The 19,233-nt window shown below is 38.7% G+C and overlaps 1 protein-coding gene across 1 annotated transcript in view; it reads left to right on the top strand.

Annotated features, from left to right (window-relative positions):
- Positions 1-2,831: 2,831 nt before the first annotated feature.
- LOC127939040 (XK-related protein 6-like) overlaps positions 2,832-19,233 on the top strand; it is a 47,196-nt gene continuing 30,794 nt past the window's right edge. Inside the window, exon 1 of the mRNA XM_052536030.1 lies at positions 2,832-3,715. Coding sequence (XP_052391990.1) covers positions 3,141-3,715 — 575 coding nt within the window. The 5' untranslated portion in view covers positions 2,832-3,140. The remainder of the gene's footprint in view (positions 3,716-19,233) is intronic.

Raw genomic sequence — 19,233 nt, 5'->3', positions numbered from 1 at the left:
GTTATTATCACAGTGTGACACCAATTAAGACGATAAAGGACTTAAAGCAATAGATCACTCAAAAATATACTCTCGCTCAGGCCATCTAAGATTTAGACGTTTGTTTCTTCATCAGAACAGATTTGTAGAAATTTAGTACATGTAGTATTTAATACATGAGTTTCACAATTTGAGTTGAATTACTGAAATATATGAACTTTTCCTGGACATTCTAATTTTTTGACAAGCACCTGTATATCATTTGCTCATCAATAGATCCTCTGCAGTGAATGGGTGCCGTCAGAATGAGAGTTCAAACAGATGATAAAAATAACACAATAACCCACAAGCAGTCCACATGACTCAATTAATCAATTAATGATTTGTGAAGTGAAAAGGGATGGACTATGAAGTGTTATATGGATTATGAAATGATGGATTTGTTTCTTACAATTACAAAGCTTCAGTTTTTCACTTCACAAGATGTTAATCGATGGACTGGAGATGTGTTGATAACTTGTGGATTATTGTGATGTTTTTATCAGCAGTTTGGACTCACATTCTGACGGCACCCATTCACTGCAGAGGATCCACTGGTGAACAAGTGATATAATTATACATTTCTCCAAATCTGTTGTCATGAAGCAAACAAACTGATCTACAGCTTTGATTACCTGAGCAAATTTTCAATTCCTTTAAAATAAAATAAAATAAAATAGCATTTTATTTAAGAAGTCTCTAATAATCCTGATGATATGGGATGTTTTTCATATCAATCCTTAACCTGCATGCACATTTTTTTTTAATGATCCAAAAAGACATGTTTTTTGTTGTTGTTGTTGTTAGTTTGTTCTTTTTTTTCATATGGCATTGTATGGAATAATTGTCTGTTTGTTACCATTGTGCATGACACCAATTAAAGGCAACACCACGCACGACACTGTATCTCAGACCATTTCTCTTTGCTTCAAGCCACTTTGATAGTAGCTTTTTATAATATTAGCTCAGAAGTGCTAGTTTGTTCCGCTCATCAAACAATCAAGTTTCCTCAGCTCTGAACCCCAGAAGAGACACTGACAGTGCACGCTAATTTGAAGAACTTCACACCAGACCCGCAGCACTGTGCAAATTCAGAGTCACTGCATTTATGAATGATTTCCAAACATTTCCTTATGTAGGAACCATTTCTGAATTCAAGATGAGGCAGCAGTGCACACTTTCTCTGAACATCTTACTTTCATGTAATTCACATCAAATGGCCGTTGCAATTGATACCAAATGGGAAAGGTTGGCAGAGAAATGTTGTTCTCTCACACATCTTTTCATGAATAAACAATAGACTGTTGCAATAAAAAATAATGATTACTGTAATGCCGCCATGCCTGTGCCTTAAGTTACAATCTAAGCCTATTGGCAACCAGTGGGACTGTAGTGTGAGATCATCTTATTAATCTAACAGTGGCACCGTCTTAATGTGTCCCTGGCACTTCCACAGGTGTTGAGGATTTACAATGGCTTGTGGGAGGGTGAGACGGAGTCCTATAGCGGTGGCAATGGATGGCAGTACTGCACTGGGAACTGTTTTGCTGCAGACAAAACACACTTCCGTTTGTAATCAGAACTCAAGTGGTATGTGGTAACTTTTTTTCTTATGATAACAGCAATGCTTTTGGCAAGGACCAACGTTTTCTTTCTCGATCACTTGTTCTTTAGTTTGATTGACACCTAGAGGAAACCTGAATCAAGGCTTTGAGAAATAGCTCAGAGTGCAGATCGGCTGCTGATGCCATGGGTTTTCAAAGAATAAAGGCTGAATTTAGCAGTCTAATAAATGGTATGTAACCAATGTGATGTGGGCTGTTGGGTACAGTTTGACCCAGATGGGAGACCAAGAAAGTTGCAATCAAGATCTTTTTTTTTTTTTTTTTTTTTTTAATAATGAAATTCCTTTCTTCAGAATTGTCCAAAATTCATGCTGAAACCAGCTTCAACCTAGATGCAAAATACAATTTATTTTAATATTTAAATTTAAAAAATAATAATATTTAGAACATGAGAAAATGAGTGCTGCCCAAGACAACTGTCTTTAATTAGAAATATCTGAATGCTGACTTCCACAAGATGCGATATAGATATATTTTAAACATCAGATGATCAGAATAACGGAAATGACAGACAGGTAAACAAACAGATCAATCACTCCACCACTTTACAACACACTTTCAAAGGAGAAAGGAAGAGACGGGTGGGTACAAATAGTCTCGACCGTGCTCTTCACGGACAGCAAATGGACAGTTTTCTTGTCACAACAATATTTTTCGCGCTTCATTTTACAGATGTACTCCACCTTTATTGCTACTTTAATCCAGGGAGAGGCTGTTACGTTTACAAATGGGTTGAGCTTTTCTAGTTTTCACAGAAGAGAGTTGTTTGTCACAAACAGGACGGCACAGATGTGTAGGTCTATGCCTGACCGCAAACATGCACGATGCGCCCTGCGCTTCCGTCTATTTGCCCTGAATTAAATTCATTTTGAGAGTGGATTTGTGTGCACATCTTGTTTACCCTTCATTTACTTGTGTTTATTACATTCTACTGAAATCTTGATCATCTTGGTGTCATGATGGTACAGAAGAGAGGAGGAGAACGTGAAAGGCATTATGCATGTGTGTGTAGGCAAAAGTGTTCTTCCACCTGATGATGAGGGGCCAATTTTCACGAGCGGCGTGCTCACTACAGCATTACATCACTCAGCATCCCCCAGTCCCGAGGTGTCCAATCGAGCACTAGGTGGCATCCTAGATGAGTAAGGATCCGCGTCTGTGTTTGTGCTCCGTTCAGTCGAGACATCCAGTCAGCGGCGTCGGGTGTCTCAGGGAACAGTCCCGCGCTCGCTCCCTGTGCGGGGACGCTTGCAAACACAATGCGCAGGTGACAAGAACCCGCTTCCAGGAGTTCGTCTCTGACTTGTGCCGGCTCGAGGACTAGAACAGCGCTGCCTTTACCGTCCGGAGCGCCGCGGGAGGATGCACTGCCTCTCTGGCGTCACCATCACCCCACAACTCCATGGCTACCACATTAGGGGTACTCTGGAGAAACAGGTGTCGGGGAAGTGACGTCACGAGCCACGGAAACCGGAGGTGTGCGCTTTGGAGAGCAAGATGGCAGCGAAATCCGACGGTCGGGGGGTCGTCACCGGTTTCGCCCAGCTGCACAACCTGGACGAGACGGTGGGGAGCTGCGAGGACGACCCACGGCAGGGCAGCTCCTTCCACATCTGCCACTGCTGCAACACCTCGTCGTGCTACTGGGGCTGCCGGAGCGCCTGTCTGCGTTACCTCCTGGGCAAGGGGAGAGACGTCAGGCGGCCACCTCACGAGGAGCGCCTGTGGTTGGACTGCCTGTGGATCGTCCTCGCGCTCCTCGTCTTCTTCTGGGACGTGGGCACTGACTTATGGCTCGCGCTCGACTACTATGTCAAGCAGGACTACCTCTGGTTCGGACTCACACTGTTCTTCGTGCTGGTGCCGTCGGTGCTGGTCCAGATCTTGAGCTTCAGGTGGTTCGTGCAGGATTACACGGGGGGCGGTCTGGCCTCCGTGGAGGGTCTCAGCCGCAGCCGGAGAGCCACGGCGGGCACGAGCGCAGGGGTGTACGGCAGGGCCAGATGCTGCCGCGCATCAGTGTGGGTCTGGCAGACGCTCATACACATCCTCCAGATGGGACAAGTGTGGAGGTAAGCGTTCCGTTAGTTTCTCTTACAGTATAGCCCGTCACCTGGTATGACCCGTGCAGACCAGAACACAAGTGATGCGAGGATAACTCTAAGCATGTGCTTTTCTCTGAATGAACATCGTGCTCTCGTGAAATCTGTGGCATCAGTATGCGCAGCAGGGCGCTGGAAGTACACAGTGCGTAACTGAGGTGAGTCTCACAGTGCATCTGAGGATTCATTCACCCTCCCTTGGCTGCTCAACTCTCAGAGACTGCTGGCGAGACGGGCGTCGGGTTTCTCAGGGTCCCCGTGCGTCCCTCATAATGACATCCCTCCTTCCTACGCTCGATATCATCGACACAATCTGTGCTCTTTGATCCTTCGCGTTTTAGTAAGGATTCATCATCATAGGTGCAATGCGTTATAACGCCAGTCAGTACAGTGTGTGCTCTCAAGTGAGGAATAGTTCTTGCGCGTGCGTGGAATACCGCCCGTGACATGTTGTACTGAACGTCTGATCCACTAGATATGATGCGACAGTTTTTTTTCCTGCAGCAGACAGGCGCAGTGGCCGTGTCATGTTTGTGTGGATGCGTTCAGTCTAGCCGGACGATTTAGTTTGATTTCGATGCCATTCATTATTCATGTTTGCTTGTGTTCGTGCTTTCTTCTCTTTATACGATGCGATTATTGCTTAAAGATAAGACTCTCTGTCATCACTGGCTCTCAATTGTCATGATGTCATCGCTTTAAAGGTGCTTCAGCATCTCACGCGAGCGCGCTCTCTCTCTCTCTCTCTCTCTCGTGTGTGTACAAAAAGTCCTTTTCATCTTTCATATAGTCACGACAAGACAGTTTTACTAAGATAAATCTAGTAAAATCTTTCTTAAAAGCCTAGTTAAACGCTCATTTTGGACAAGTTAAATAATACTCTGCATCGACAGTAAAATTATAAGTGTGTGTGTGTGTGTGTATACATATATATATATATATATATAAAACAAACAGTAGACTATACCTGAGTGACTGACTTTGCTGAGATTTTAAAGTGTGGAGCCGGTGGAGCAAGTGTCATCTTCATGAAGTTAAAAAAAAAAAAACACAGAACTGTGTGCAGCAGCTCACTTTTGAAGTGCTATCACTACTTAAATGTCTTCATTGCGGTTAAAGTGTACTTTTTTGTTTATCATAGGTACTTGTAGGTCTAATAGGCTACATTGTTTTCTTCTTCATTAAATTCAGTGCTGAAAGTATAGACACTTGTTTACAGCTAAAGTTTAAAAGGTAATGTTTATCTATATGTATACAGTTACCCTGATGGAAGACTTTTACTGTATTCTGACTTTTTAAGTATATGTTGGCTCTTTAAAGATGTGACTCAAGCACTCCTCGCAACACAAAACAGTTACTGCTTCATTGTGCAATAAATGCAAAACCCAAATATAATGCAACGGCAGTTTTGAGGTAGAATGCTGAGCAGTGTATCATCTTAAAAATAGAGCAGCTTTTAAAGTGCTGGTGGAAATGGGTTAGAAGTCAGCATCAAAGAAGTCTTTTTTTTGTTCCTTTTAAGACGGGGTGAATAAGGTGCTCATAATTAGATGACATCGAAATCAAATAAGAAGATCCTTCAGGCTTTTGTTATGTCTGTCAATCTTGAACTACGTTTTGTACAACGAAGTACCATTGTACCTGTGTGCGTTTTCATATTTTAATACTTATATTGTTGCATCTGTCAGTTGTTATTGCTTTCTAGCCAGAACCCACACTGGCTTTATCTCTCAAACTGAACAGATAATGTTCTTAGGTCACACCAAACATTAGCAAGCAACTCATTTCTATGTGAAAACAAAAAATCTATAAAGTGGAATTACACACATCTGTCTTTGCAGCAGCTCCTGACTACTGGACAAATCTTTCTGCCAAAGACTTTAGAACTTGTGCATTTTAAGAAAGTGCGTGAGACATTTCTCAGTCGGATGTCTATTTATTTATGCTTGGCATGAGATCCTGATGATGATGTCTTTGTTGGCTTCAGTATCTGATGCGGCAGCTCAGCTGCCAAAACCTCGAGCCTTTCCCAATCGTCTTGACTTGAAAGTCAGTCAGTGCAAGCGTCTTGAGAGATAAATGGGAAATAATGATCAATTAACCAGCCAAGGGCACTGCTTGTGTGCTTTGTTTAGCTCTTGGCACAACAATTGCTGCCTAGTTAGGGCAACTTGGTGAAAACGAGTATAGCTCAGGATTCTTACTCCCAGCATGTCTGATATGTCATGTATTACTACTTTTTAAATAGTAAAATCTCAATTTCCAAAAAATATTAAGCAGCACAACTGTTTTCAACACTGATGTTAATAAGAAATGTTTTTTTAAGCAGCAAATCTGCTTCATGTGAGACTGTAGAGTGGATACTGGAGTAATGGCAGCTGAACAATTTAGATGTACCATCACTGGAATACATTACATTTGAAAATATATTCAAATAGAAAACAGTTATTTTGAAATTGTAATAATATTGCACAATATAATTTCATTTTTGATCAAATAAATGCAGACTTGGTGAGAATAAAGAAACATCTTTAATAAAAAAAAAAAAAAGATAAAATCTTACTGACCCAGAACATTTAAACAGTGTATATAGGTTTTGTTTAGTTTTTGCTGCTTTTTTTGTAGTCTCTGTAATGATGGACACTTTAATAAAATGAATGCAGAATGATTTTGAGCATATGAGAGAACATACTTCTGGTTTGGTGTTAATGACGAGCTACTTGAGCCTTACTGATGGTGCTGTAGAAACATCTAAGACAAAAAAGCCTGGGAAACACTCTAATCCACTCCTTCCAAAATGCTTCCTTTGCCTCATTCCTTTTCTGTGCTGTCTGTGTAAAATCATTGCTTTGCTGCTCTGTCCTCCCCATCCACTAGTTAAAGTCATAATATGCACTTTCCTCTTCTCTCCCTCGCTGCCTGTTTTCCCTTTTATATAAATTTCCACTTGACCTCCATTTCTGTCATGGAAACTGGAGCATCTGTTGGCCTTCCCATTATTGGAGACTTTTCCCCCGTATGTGTGACGTTTAGAGCAGCCCTCCCTCCACACTTCATCACCTCTAGGACGCTCACTGTCCCCATTCTCTCCTGTTTGCCCTCTCAGTGTCACACCTCTCACAAGGGCTCAGGTAGGATATATAGTCAGCTACTATATATAGTGACTATCTGAGAGAGTTATATATAGTGTTTGTTTGAGACTGAGTGCTTGGAATGGCTGTTTAAATTGGGTTTAAATAGTGCAGACAACTTGTGTATGTACTTGTGTCTCACCACAGTCCTGAGGGAATACCACGCAGTAAATAACTAATTTCACTGTATACACTCAACAGTAAGCTATTCATTAAAACACAAGGGTCAAAAACATGACACCATTTTTTGTGTCTGCTTTTTAAATGATGAAAAAATACACTTAAAATGCAATTCATTAATATTTGAATACAACTTTTCTGCAACGACCAAGGTTTTTGTTTCTTAATTAAAATGAATTTGAATACTTTTTGAGGTCCATAAACTCAAAAATGCCATGGTGTTACCACTGCCCTGATATCATAATAAAAATAAGCATATTTAAAATAATTTAATTACTGAAGTCGTGTGATCCCTTAATGAAACAGACATACATTTTAGCATATAAAAAGAGGACAATTTACAGAAATAATACACTTGAAAAGAATATACTTAAGCGTGAACCAAATGCTATGTGCTTGGTGTCTAGTCTTTTTAAGTAGCTTTTTAAGGTGCCACTTTATTGTTCAACTGCCTCTTCAAGAGCTTTATACAACAGCCTTCCCGTTTAAGCGAGTACTGAAGATCCAGCAGTGAGTGGGCTAATCAATGCGTTACACTGCTGTATGTCCTCAGATGTGCTTACAGTAAACACTACTCGGCTGTTATTCACAGCGACCTTGCAAGCATTGTAGAACGCTCTCAGCGAGAGTCTGGGCCTCCTCAAAGGCCAGCCACACTCTATGAATTCTTTTACACACATAAAGTGTTTCAATGCCGGCTCGCCAGAATATACGATCGTATCATATTACTGTAGTTAAATCAGTGAGTGTGATAAATTAACACAGCTTGTGTGTTGAGTACATTGGGGTGGAGAGATTGACATGATGCAGTCATGCTGGAATCAGTCCAGCTGACAAAAGCCAAATGCACAATGTAATGTTATGACTAACTGGTGTGTTTTTTTGCTTGTTGGCGTGTTGGTGTGAAGACCATACTGGGTATTTTATGTGTGCTTCTATCATCTTGGCAGTAAATTGTAATGACTAATTTGTGAGTGTATTTACAGATTGGACCACAGAGTGCTGAATAATCTGAATGTGTTTGATCACACCAGCTGAGTTTACATGTGTTTAAATATACATGTAAATGTACTGCTCCTCTTGGCTGGTTTAAGGCTGGTATCTATTGTCATGGGAGGAGCCAACGACAGACATAGTGGGCGTGGCGTCAGGCCTTGGAGAGGCTTTTATTAATAGAAAATAAAGTAAAACGGGATAAACGTGGCCAAAGGGGAAGAGTGTCCAAAATAAACAGGGGATCTGGTGTCCTCGTCATGCTGCGAGGTTCATGTGGGTCGGGCAGTGTTCATGGAGGATGGGTCCAGGTAAGGGGCGGAGTCCGGCGGCTCTTCGGTCTGGGGCACGAGGGGCGGCGGCTTCTTCTTCTTCTCTCTCTCTCTCTCTCTCTCTCTCTCTCTCTCTATATATATATATATATATACAACTTTCAAATATAATAGTTTGTTACTAAAAGGCTTAAAGTTTTTGTTTCTCTTTTTAACTGACAGTCGTTGGTAGCATCTATCTCTTATCTTATCACTCAGTGTGTATGTGATGACAGACAGATGAGTCCCTTGAGGCCTGAGAGAGCGAGAGACAACCATCAGCTTGTGCACCCACCAGTCTGCCATTAACCATTAGCCATCACATGATGACCCACAGCTGCCCCTCACACACACATGTGTATATGTACGGGTATGTCGACATAGGTTTGTTCACTGTACCAGGTTTTGGGAATCCACAATCCAGGTATAAACCCTTGAAGTTCCAATAGCAAAAATTAATTCTGTTTCTTCAAATAAACTCTTCCTCCACTTACTGAACTATTTGTACTATATGGACAGTTTAGACATCCTTGCAGTCCTCCATCTCTGTCCTCAGCATATAAACATAAATCAAACAAGATTGTTAAAATAAGAACATGCAAAGCAAGATTTGAACTGTGAGCAGCTTACAACAGAGAATTAAATCTTATAGATGGCTGAGAGTGAGCAGTTTTAAATGTTCTATACAAGCATCTGGTGGAAAAACATTGTTGAATATTTTAATATCAATCCTGTTATTCAGAGAATCACATCTATGATTGCTGGTATTCCTTCATTATGCAAAGAACAATGAAAAAACCTCATTCTCTTTGTGACCTGACTGAGACGAGTGACTGTTTGTCAAATGTGTTAAGTGCTGATTTATTTAGCCATGATGAAAGTGTGCTATTTATACAGTCATGAGTCTCTGATTATAATTCAGATGATAAGGAGTTTGCAGCAGCCTGTCAGGATAAAAAGAGCAGCTTTATTACTGTAATTTGTTACAGTTTTCTCTCTACGTCTGAATTTGATACCTTCTATGGAGAGCGTGGAGATACCTTGATCCAGATCAGTCACCTTTGACCGCAGGGCTGGACTGGTTGTGTTTGCATGTATCATGTAAAATTTAATCTCACTCAGAATCTCCATGCAGACATGATTTTTCATTTTTTTCAATCACTGTAGAATAAGTGTTTATTACAGTAGTTTAATGACTTATAAAAACAGACCTGTACCATTACCCCTCCTCCACCAAACTTTACAGTTGACACAATACAGTCAGGCAGGTAATGTTCTCCTGACATCCACCAAACCCATGCTTTCCCATCAGACTAGCAAACAGAGAAGCGTGATACGCCAGACCACAGAACAGGTTTCCACTGCTCTAGAGTCCAGTGGCAGCGAGTTTTACACCACTCCATACAACATTTGGCATTGTACTTGGTGATGTGAGGCTTGCATGCATCTGCTCGTCCATTGAATGCACAGGCAATAGTGATCACTATATTTTTTATTCTCACGTGACATGTTTTGTTTATGCATGACACATACTGATAGGAATATATTGTTCCATTCATGTGTATGTGAATGCAGGAGGCCAGAAACTCAAGCTCAAGTGAGGTTTGCTGTGTTTAAGTTCAAGCCGAATCCATTTTAGAATGTTGTGAACGGAATTAAAAGAACACAAACTTTAAGTCTGCAGGATTGCAGCATTACAGTAAAGTGTAGTAGATTGCATATTTTTACATTATGTATATATTATATGCAGAAGTATGTTTATTAAATAGACGTTACAGATAGTGACATTATATCATATGTCGTTACAGTGTCTATTCAACCTATCAAAGTCTAGTGTGACAAAACACAGTAAGATACTGTTGAAAATGTTTGACTAAAATTATGAGTGGACTAAAAAAATATTACATAAGTGTAAAAAGTGTAAAATTTTACTTGTTCTTGTGCCTGTTTGCAGAATAATTTAGTCTTTTGAACATAAAAGGCATGCTTTAAAGCATTTGAAGCTTGGCTTGATTATCTAAATGCATGTTTTTGATTTTTTAGTATAATTTTCAATAAAATCGTCATAACTGCATCTTCCAGTGAAACAACAGACTTCTTTATGGTGGCATATGCCGGGCTCCATTCAAAAACTGATGGACAGAACTAATTCCTACCCTATAATTTATCTTTTTTTGATAATCTGTTTCCACAATACAGAAGAAAAGAACCGTTGCTGTCTCTATTATATTGCAACTTTAAGAGCTTTGACTTCTGCGTGGCCTCATCTCAATGAAAGCTACTGAATCAAGAGACTCATGTTTGAAATGCTCTCCTTCCCACTGCAATGGGGAGGTCTAACCCTTTTTTGATAGCACATTAAATTTGGACGGTTCTCCTCAGAAGCAATGCCCCCCTGCTAAAACTGACCTAGTTTTAATGGAGAGCATTGCAGTGACCATTCAAGCTGATAGTGCTTGGATGTAATGCCCTACAACCATACTCACTGCTCTCCACTCATGTGTATTAATGTGTATTAATTTGCCAGAAGCGTCCACTTTTCTTACCCAGATCTCAGTGGATCACACTGTTTTTTTTTCCTAGTGCATCTCTTTTGAGCTCTGTTTTTCTTTCTTCCACTCTGTGCATGCGTGGGTAGACTTGAAGCGTTCTCTCTTTTGTTGTTGTTGTTGTTGTTGAATGTAATCTTACACACATTCCCAGATGTTGACATGATGCAGCAGCCAAGGCTGTCGGGGGAAGTCCTCACACACCAATGTGTGTTGCACACCTAAATCCGTATTGCAATATTTTATAGTCAGTATAGTTTACGCAAAAAAAACAAAAAAAAGTGTAAATAAAAGACAGGTCTGTCATCATTTACCCACTCTTATGTTTTTCAAAATGTGTATGACCTTTTCCCTCTGTGGAATAGAAAATTAGATGTTTAGCAGAATGTCTGAGCTTCTTTTTCATTAAAATTAAAATGGGTGGGCTGTCAAGTTTTAAAGATGTACAAATAAATCAATCAAATAAAAATGTATTCTTAGACTTTAGGAGGAACAGACTTAAAAATTAAGGAGTTTTTCATTTGATTGACAGCTGACAGTCACTATTCACATTCAGAAATATTTTCTTTTTGTTCCATTGAAGAAAGAAAATGATATAGGTTCAGTGTTGTTATTATAAATGAAAATGATTAAAATGTAAATACTGGATGAAATGTAATAAAAAGAAAAAAAAAAGAATTAAATAGAATTAAAAAAAGTTTTTTTAAAGTGAAATTTAAACTAAATAGCAAAAGCAAAATTACTAAAACGTCAAAATTTAAATGTAACTATAAAAGTATATAGGTAATACTAAAAAGCACTGTGCAGGTTTCAGAAGGCATGTGAGTGAGTGCATGATAACAGATTTATGTAATTATCTTCAGAAAATCTCAGCTGTGCTTCACTTCTCACACAATTCCGACTGAAAGTCATCCATTAGTGCGAAGGTTACTGTCAAGAGACTATTTACTTAACCTTAATACTTGCTGCTATGACACCTCCTCCGCTTCCTCCACCTCCTCTTTCTTTTCCTGTGAAACGAGCATGCAGACTCTAACACGTACTAACTCTCATCCCGTGTCTTCACTCTCCCCCTCCCTGCTTGTTTCTAGCGTGTGCTGTGAGGCGATGACAGTTGTATTAGCAGTCGATTGCGAGGTCACTCTCGCTCAGCTCCACTGAGACACAGCAGTACAGCAGAGGAGCAAAGCAGAAACAAGAGCAACGGACAGCAAGAGAGAGATATCCAACACCAGACAGATGAATTTTCTCATTGCTAGCATTGTTTTTTCATTACTTCTCGTCGACCAGTTCTAGCACGCAGATAATTTCATTTGACAACAGGGTCAGTGACATGAAGATACTGTATACTGATGAATTTATTCAAAAATGCATTACAAATTCAATTTGTACATACAATGTCTCGAAGACAACTGATCTATGATGAACATGTGAAGTGTTGTAAAGTACAGTATGTGTGTGTATAATATATACTACAGTTATATTATTTTTATTATTCAGGTGCACTGTGATAATTATTAAGCTGTGAAATAAAATATTAAAATAGAAATTAAGCATAGAAAATTATTCAGCATATTATTGATATATTATTGTAATTTGTATTTCTATTTTAAATTAGATTTTATTTTTACATCTTCTGTTTACATTTACATTTAGTTAAAGATTTGTTAATGTTGTTGTGCATTTTTGTCATTTTTTTTTTTTCACGATTTTAGGAAAATATGTTGTAACTTTATTTCCACATCTACTGCAATCTGATCTGGGATATTGCAGGCCAGTGAATATATGAATGGATCAGAAGTACTATATAATAGTTGTCTGTCCAGTGTTGAGATTTTCAATTCAAATTTCAATTCAATTTAAACTGATATTGCAGATGGAAAAGCACAGTATTAGATAATTCCCTTGCTGCAAGCTATTTCATAAAACAATGGCAACAAAATCAGCTGTGACGAAGTCCCCACCATTAATGACAGTTATGTTAGTTGAACATCTGGGAGGTCTCCTCCTGACATATCTTTTGGGAATCCTATAACTGCACACAATTACAACCTCTTTGGCTGAAGACAGAGCATGAACAGTAAATGAAAGTAAATATTCCAATCCAAGAAGACTGACCTGTCCTGTAAAAGCTGTGTTGGGGAATCCCCTCATCACTAGCGCAGGCCTCTGCTCAACGTGACTCACGTGGAGGTGCCAATCATGGCATCAGAGACAGACACCGAGGCACTCAGACCTGACTGTGCGTCTCCCAAAAGAGGAGGACACAGTCTGTTAATCCTACACTATGAATAGACTAATGAGAAGCCTCCTTTGGGAACACAAGAACCTTTGGGGAAAAGCTTTGAGCTTGAGATTTGGGCTGTTGAATGTTTGCGATACAGATTCGACAGATGGTGCAGTCGGGTTGACAGTGGGGCACCTCGTCCTAGTTGAGAATTAAAAATTCCCTCAAGATCAGCAAAAACTGCTGTTCTATTTCACAATGCCTTTTTTACTGGGGCATTCACATCCTTATAACATTTACACGTAGCTAGCGTGATGTTTTCCTCCTTGACAGGAAGGACGACATTGTGCACACACTAAACCAGAGGCAGGGGCATCCTGCAATATATTCAATTAAATCCAATATTTTATATTTAATTAAAAAATAGATATAAAATCTCTAGTTTAAAGTAAATGATGTAAAAGTTTGTACCTGATAGGGCCTATCAAATTTAGACACATAAATGGATGGCTTCTAGTTCTACCATACCTTATAAATACTTTCTTTAACCTGAAATAACTGTGATATGTAATTTACTTCAACTCTCAGGAGACACGTGCCCTCTCGGTTTGAATGGGCTTGAGGTGTGTACTGTACATGCTCCACCTCTGCACTGAAGAGAGAGAGAGAAAGGCATCAAATCAGCATCTCCCACTGGGAATACTCTGGAACTGTGCTCATCCTGGTTACTATACTTTGATGCAAGGCCCCTGTGAGGCTGTGGCAGGCTGTTTGTATGGCCCCAGGCTGTGCGGGGAGCTGCTATATCTCTGAAAACATCACACTCTGCACTCTGATGGAGACATGCAGCGAGATTGAGGAGGAGAGGAAGGGAGGGAAAATAGGGAGAGGAAAGAAACCGGGAGCTGACTGTAATGGAACTGAATTAAAGTGAGGGCAATACAAAATTAAACTGAGTTACAGTAAACTGATTCAAGGCATAAACATGCCCAAGAAACTGCTTATTTTCCTCTCTTATTCATGTCTTGTTGGATGCTCTTTCCACTGGTCCTCTGTCATCAAATGTTTTTAACATTTAAAACATTGTATATCGCTCATTGTAAAGCTGAATGGAATCAGTGCAACAGCACGGCACCCGCCCAGACTAACTAGTCGTCTGTCTTGTGCAATGATTCATAAAATGTTTTTAACAATTAAACTTTTGGGATCAGTAATATTGTGAAATATTATTACAGTTTAAAATAATGGTTTTATATTTTAATATACTTTAAAATGCAATTTATTTATGTGACGCAAAAATGCTATTTTATCACCCATTAGTCATCAGCCAGTCTTCTGTGTCACATGATCCCTCAGAAATCAGTGTGATATGCTTCTTTATTATCATTGTTGGAAACAGTTGTGCTGCTTTGTGTATTTTTGAAAACTGTGAAACTTTTCCATATCACTTTTTATTAATTTAAAACATCCTTGCTGAATAAAAGTATTGATTTTTATAAAAAAAAAAAGAACAAAAAAATTACTGACCCCAAATTACTGACCAGTAGTGTATATTGTTATTACAAAATATTTCTATTTTGAAAACATAGCTTCTTTTTTTTTTTTACTTTTTAGTATCACATGTTCTGAAAAAATATTAAGCAGGAGAACTGTTTCCAACTTTGATAATGAATCATCATATTAGAATGATTTCTAAAGGATCATGTGATAATGATTCTAAAAATTCAGCTTTGCATCACAGAAATAAATGATAATTTAAAGTATAATCATTTTTTAAAAATACTTATTTTAAATTGTAATAATATATCACAATATTACATTTTTTTCTGTATTTTTGATCAAATAAATGCAGGCTTGATGTTTTTGAAAGAAGAAACTAATTTCAAAAACATTAAAAATAGTAATGTTTTCAAACTTTTGGTCTGTACTGTATGTATATATATATATATATATATATATATATATATATATATATATATATATATATATATATATATACACACAGAGGAGATCAAATCTGTTCTGAAACAAACTTGTCTATACATCTTTAGTAAAGTTCAGAATAAATATATCTATCCAATATTCTTATTAAAAAAATCGTTATGTTCCATTTTCTAATCTAGCCATACTTCTGTACTTAGTACTTGAGCAAGAAAGCTTGTGTCCATCTGTTTGACAGCTTACAATGTAACACTGAAGCACTGAGCATTGTCAGTTTATGCAAGCATCTGTGTTGAGGATCTCTCTCTCCCTTTGTGTTTTTCTCTTTCTTCTCAGCTTGAACGGTTTGTGAATCTTATACTGATGGAGATAGAGGGCTTCAAGGGATAGTTTATCCAAAAATGAAAAGTCTGTCATTAATTACTCACACTCATGTCATTCCAAACCCATAAGACTTTCATTCATCTTCGGAACACAAATTAAGATATTTTTGATGAAATCCAAGAGCTTTCTGACTCTGCATAGATAGCAAGAGAACTACCATATTAATTCAAGGCACAGAAAGCTAGTAAGGACATCATTTCAATAATCCATGTCACATCAGTGCTTCAACCATGATTTTATGAAGCTACGAGAATACATTTTGTGCACAAAGAAAATAAAAACACTTTATTCAACAACTTCTTCCTTTCCCTGTCACTGTCTGCCGCCATTCACAAGAATAGCGTAACACTTATGTTAATCTGTGTTCCAAAAAAGTAACAAAGGTCTCACGGGTTTGGAATGAAATGAGGTTGAGTAATTAATTACAGAATTTAAATTTTTGGGTGAACTATCACTTTCAGTTTAAATAAAGGGTCACTGCACAACATAACAGGCCTACACACTGTCTGCTAATGACATATTGACTGTGCATGCTTTATGGATGTATTGTGATGATTTTGTCGCTGAAGGGAGAGCTCCTAAACCCCCTCACACACATGCACATCATATGTGAATGGGTGACACACATGTGCATTAACATTTACAGACATCCACACGATATAGAAGGTACTGAAAATCAGACTAGTGAGTCTATGGCTATGGGACTGATTTTTGTCCTGTGAAAAAAGAGCTTTTTGAGGATTCTCTCCCAAATGGATAAATTCGCCATTTTCATAATTGTGTGGCGTGAGAGGTATTTGAAAATGATGATGCATGCTTTGTAAAATCTTCATACATTCTTGAAAATATATAGAATATCATTATTTTCTTTTTTTTAATACAAAAAAATATAGTTTTTACTGTCAGCATTTTAATTAGATTTTGATTCTCAATTTTTAAGTTGGGTCTCAGACCCCACTGAATATTTCTGTTCTTACACATTTTGGAGGATTTAATGCTTTGTGATCATGACTGACTATGTCCTTCTTTGTTTTAAAACAAATAATATAATTTATTTATAAATAGACAACGTTTTTGATTATTTACAAAGCAGCTTAATATTAAAGCAGCTGTTCTGTAATGTACATCATTCAAGCATCTGCTTCCATCCACATGTTGTGTTCCGTGCATTTCACCCAGCGACCCACAATGCATCCGTCACCACACCAGCTGCCTGCGGTGGAGGTGACATCAAAACTTTGATCAGGGAAAACATTAATTTTCTGTTTCTCACATGCAGGAGCCCCAAGTCCCCCCACCCCCTCTACCAACTCCAGAAAGGTCTCCATCCAGGTGTCCAGCAGAGATACCTCTCAGAAAGTGTTTGAGGGTGATTTTCAGGGATGAGTGCTTTAAGCCTGAGTGGAGGAGGAGTACGTGGACTATATTTCTGCCCACTGTTGGCGTCAGCGACTTTTCCTGCTCAAAGCTGAGGCACTGGTTGTCCAGGACTTGTCTTCTTCAATGTGTTCTCAATGTGTCACTCTGACGTTTATTCATTAGTTTTTTCTAAAGTAGAATGGTTCAGGGACTCGCCTGTTCGCTGGAATGTTGAGTGCTTGAAGCACGTTAGGAATGATAGTGGTCTAACATTTCCATCGAGGATGTCTTTATTGGAGAAAAGGGAGGAAAACCTCCCAGACAAGACTGTGTCTCGCTCAGTGTCTCTGGAGTGATACCACATCCAGATTTAATTAAAAAAAAAACCTTGGATAATTGTATTTTCTGATCAGTCCAGGCTCTCCGACTAAGGGTGTGTGTATCAGGGAACATTCGCCTGCATAAACGCTTTTATTTGATTGACATTTGAGGTTTTATTAGTTAGTTAATAATGTTCCTTTCCACACATATCTGTCCTAGTTTCTCTTTTTTCATCTCTTCCTTCATTCTCTTCTCCTCTCCACTGTCGTCTCTATAAAAAATTAGGGCTGTCAATTGATTGAAGATTGTAATCAAATTAATTATGTTCTATAAGTTAATTAAGTTAATTAGTCAAATTAACCACACATAGGAATATTTGCTGAGAAAAGACTTCACATGAAGATTAAAATGTTCAATTATTGTGAAAGATGAGTAAAGCATTTAATAGAAAAGTTGCTTTGTTTTATTTCCATTTCATTGACCATAAGTTCATCACTTTCCTACAGCATTTATAAATCCACTCCTTGTGTTTGAGGTTGACTGAGATGCCATTCACATGCATTCTTTGATGTTTTTTTGTTATTTTTCAGTCTAATGTTTTTCAGTGTCTCACGCCATGAGCACTTTGTTTTTATGAATACTGTGTGTGTCAGGTTTAATACGACTGATACTTTTATAAATGTTTTGTGAGAATCAGTCTATTTCTGTTGCCGTCTGTCCCAGCTGTTTTTGAACATAAGAACACATCCAGCGTGAACATGACTTGCTCTCTGTGTGGTTTGGCCAGGCGCATTGACTGCAATAGCTGGCTGGGGCTAGGGCTGCAAAAATCATGGTGACATTTCAAGCTAGAATATATCCAGTAGTAGGAAAGTCCCTTATAAACAGGGAGCATATTTAATAACATAATATCTTTTAATCGTGTTGCTTTTTAAATAACGAGTCATAATACTTGAGTCCCAAGTCGGTTTGACCCCAGAATGACCCAACTTATTTCCAAGCCAGGCACACAATGGCATAAACACCAGGCTAGTAAACAAACAAACTTTGTGTATTTGTTTGTGTACTGAGGTGAAATTGGCTGTCAATGCACGTTCACACGCACACAACGACGCAAAGCTGCCGATGTGACTCACTGTGAATCATAGGCCACCGTGTAGGTGGACAAGCCAGCAGGAAATTATAATGTAATCCACCTCAAAATACTTGGAGGTGGCCTACTACCTGCTGTATATATATTTGATGTGATGACCTGTTATAGACCCTAGATCCTTGCTGCTGGGATCTTTCCCCAGGGGGAACACGCCAAAATCCTCTGTGTATCTTCGTATGAACAACTGACCCAGTATTAGTAAGTGTTGCTGATATAATATATCTGTCTGCGTGACTCACACTAAGATGGCCAGACTGTGGCGCACGCTCACTTCTTTTATGCTGGAACAGAACGTGGTTGACTAACGGAATTGGACGTGGCCTCGTGGGTGATTGATGATCCAGAAGGCTTTGTCACTGCTATTTATTTGACCTTTTCCTCCTCCTCTCTTTACTTCATTTTCTTTCTCTCTCTCTCCTATCTGTATTGATGTTCATTAAACTGTTTTCTAGTCACTATAGCCCTTCAGCCTATAACCCCTCTTTCTTCTTACTTTATGTCTTTTTCCCCTCTCTCATTATTTGTATCAGTCTCACTTGCTTTGTCTTTGTAACTCCAGGCTCTTTTTACACCTGTATTAAAGACCCCATTAAATCAAGTTTTATGGCTTTCGAATGTGTGTTAGCTTTAAGCTGATCTGTATGCTAATGTACCTGAGGATATTCACCAACATACTAATTAAAAATGTACACACATTGTACAGATCAAAATTATTAATGGCTTATGCTGCACTACACAAATAAGAAGTATCTGCACTCCTGACTAGCAGCTAGCAGGTAACAAATCATGTTCATGACTGTGCTAAAGGCACCCAAACGTCCCGTTTCAATGGGGGAAAAAGCCACCACAGGAAAGAAAACTGTACTGGTATTGTTTTATGGGTGATGAAATATCTTGTGTTTTTCCTTTTCTTTTTGGGTGATGCAATCACAAGTGGTC

This window comes from Carassius gibelio, chromosome A20 (assembly GCF_023724105.1).
Source record: "Carassius gibelio isolate Cgi1373 ecotype wild population from Czech Republic chromosome A20, carGib1.2-hapl.c, whole genome shotgun sequence".
Taxonomy (NCBI): domain Eukaryota; kingdom Metazoa; phylum Chordata; class Actinopteri; order Cypriniformes; family Cyprinidae; genus Carassius; species Carassius gibelio.
The sequence above is the reverse complement of the archived record's forward strand: the minus strand, read 5'-3'. Positions and strand labels throughout refer to the sequence as shown.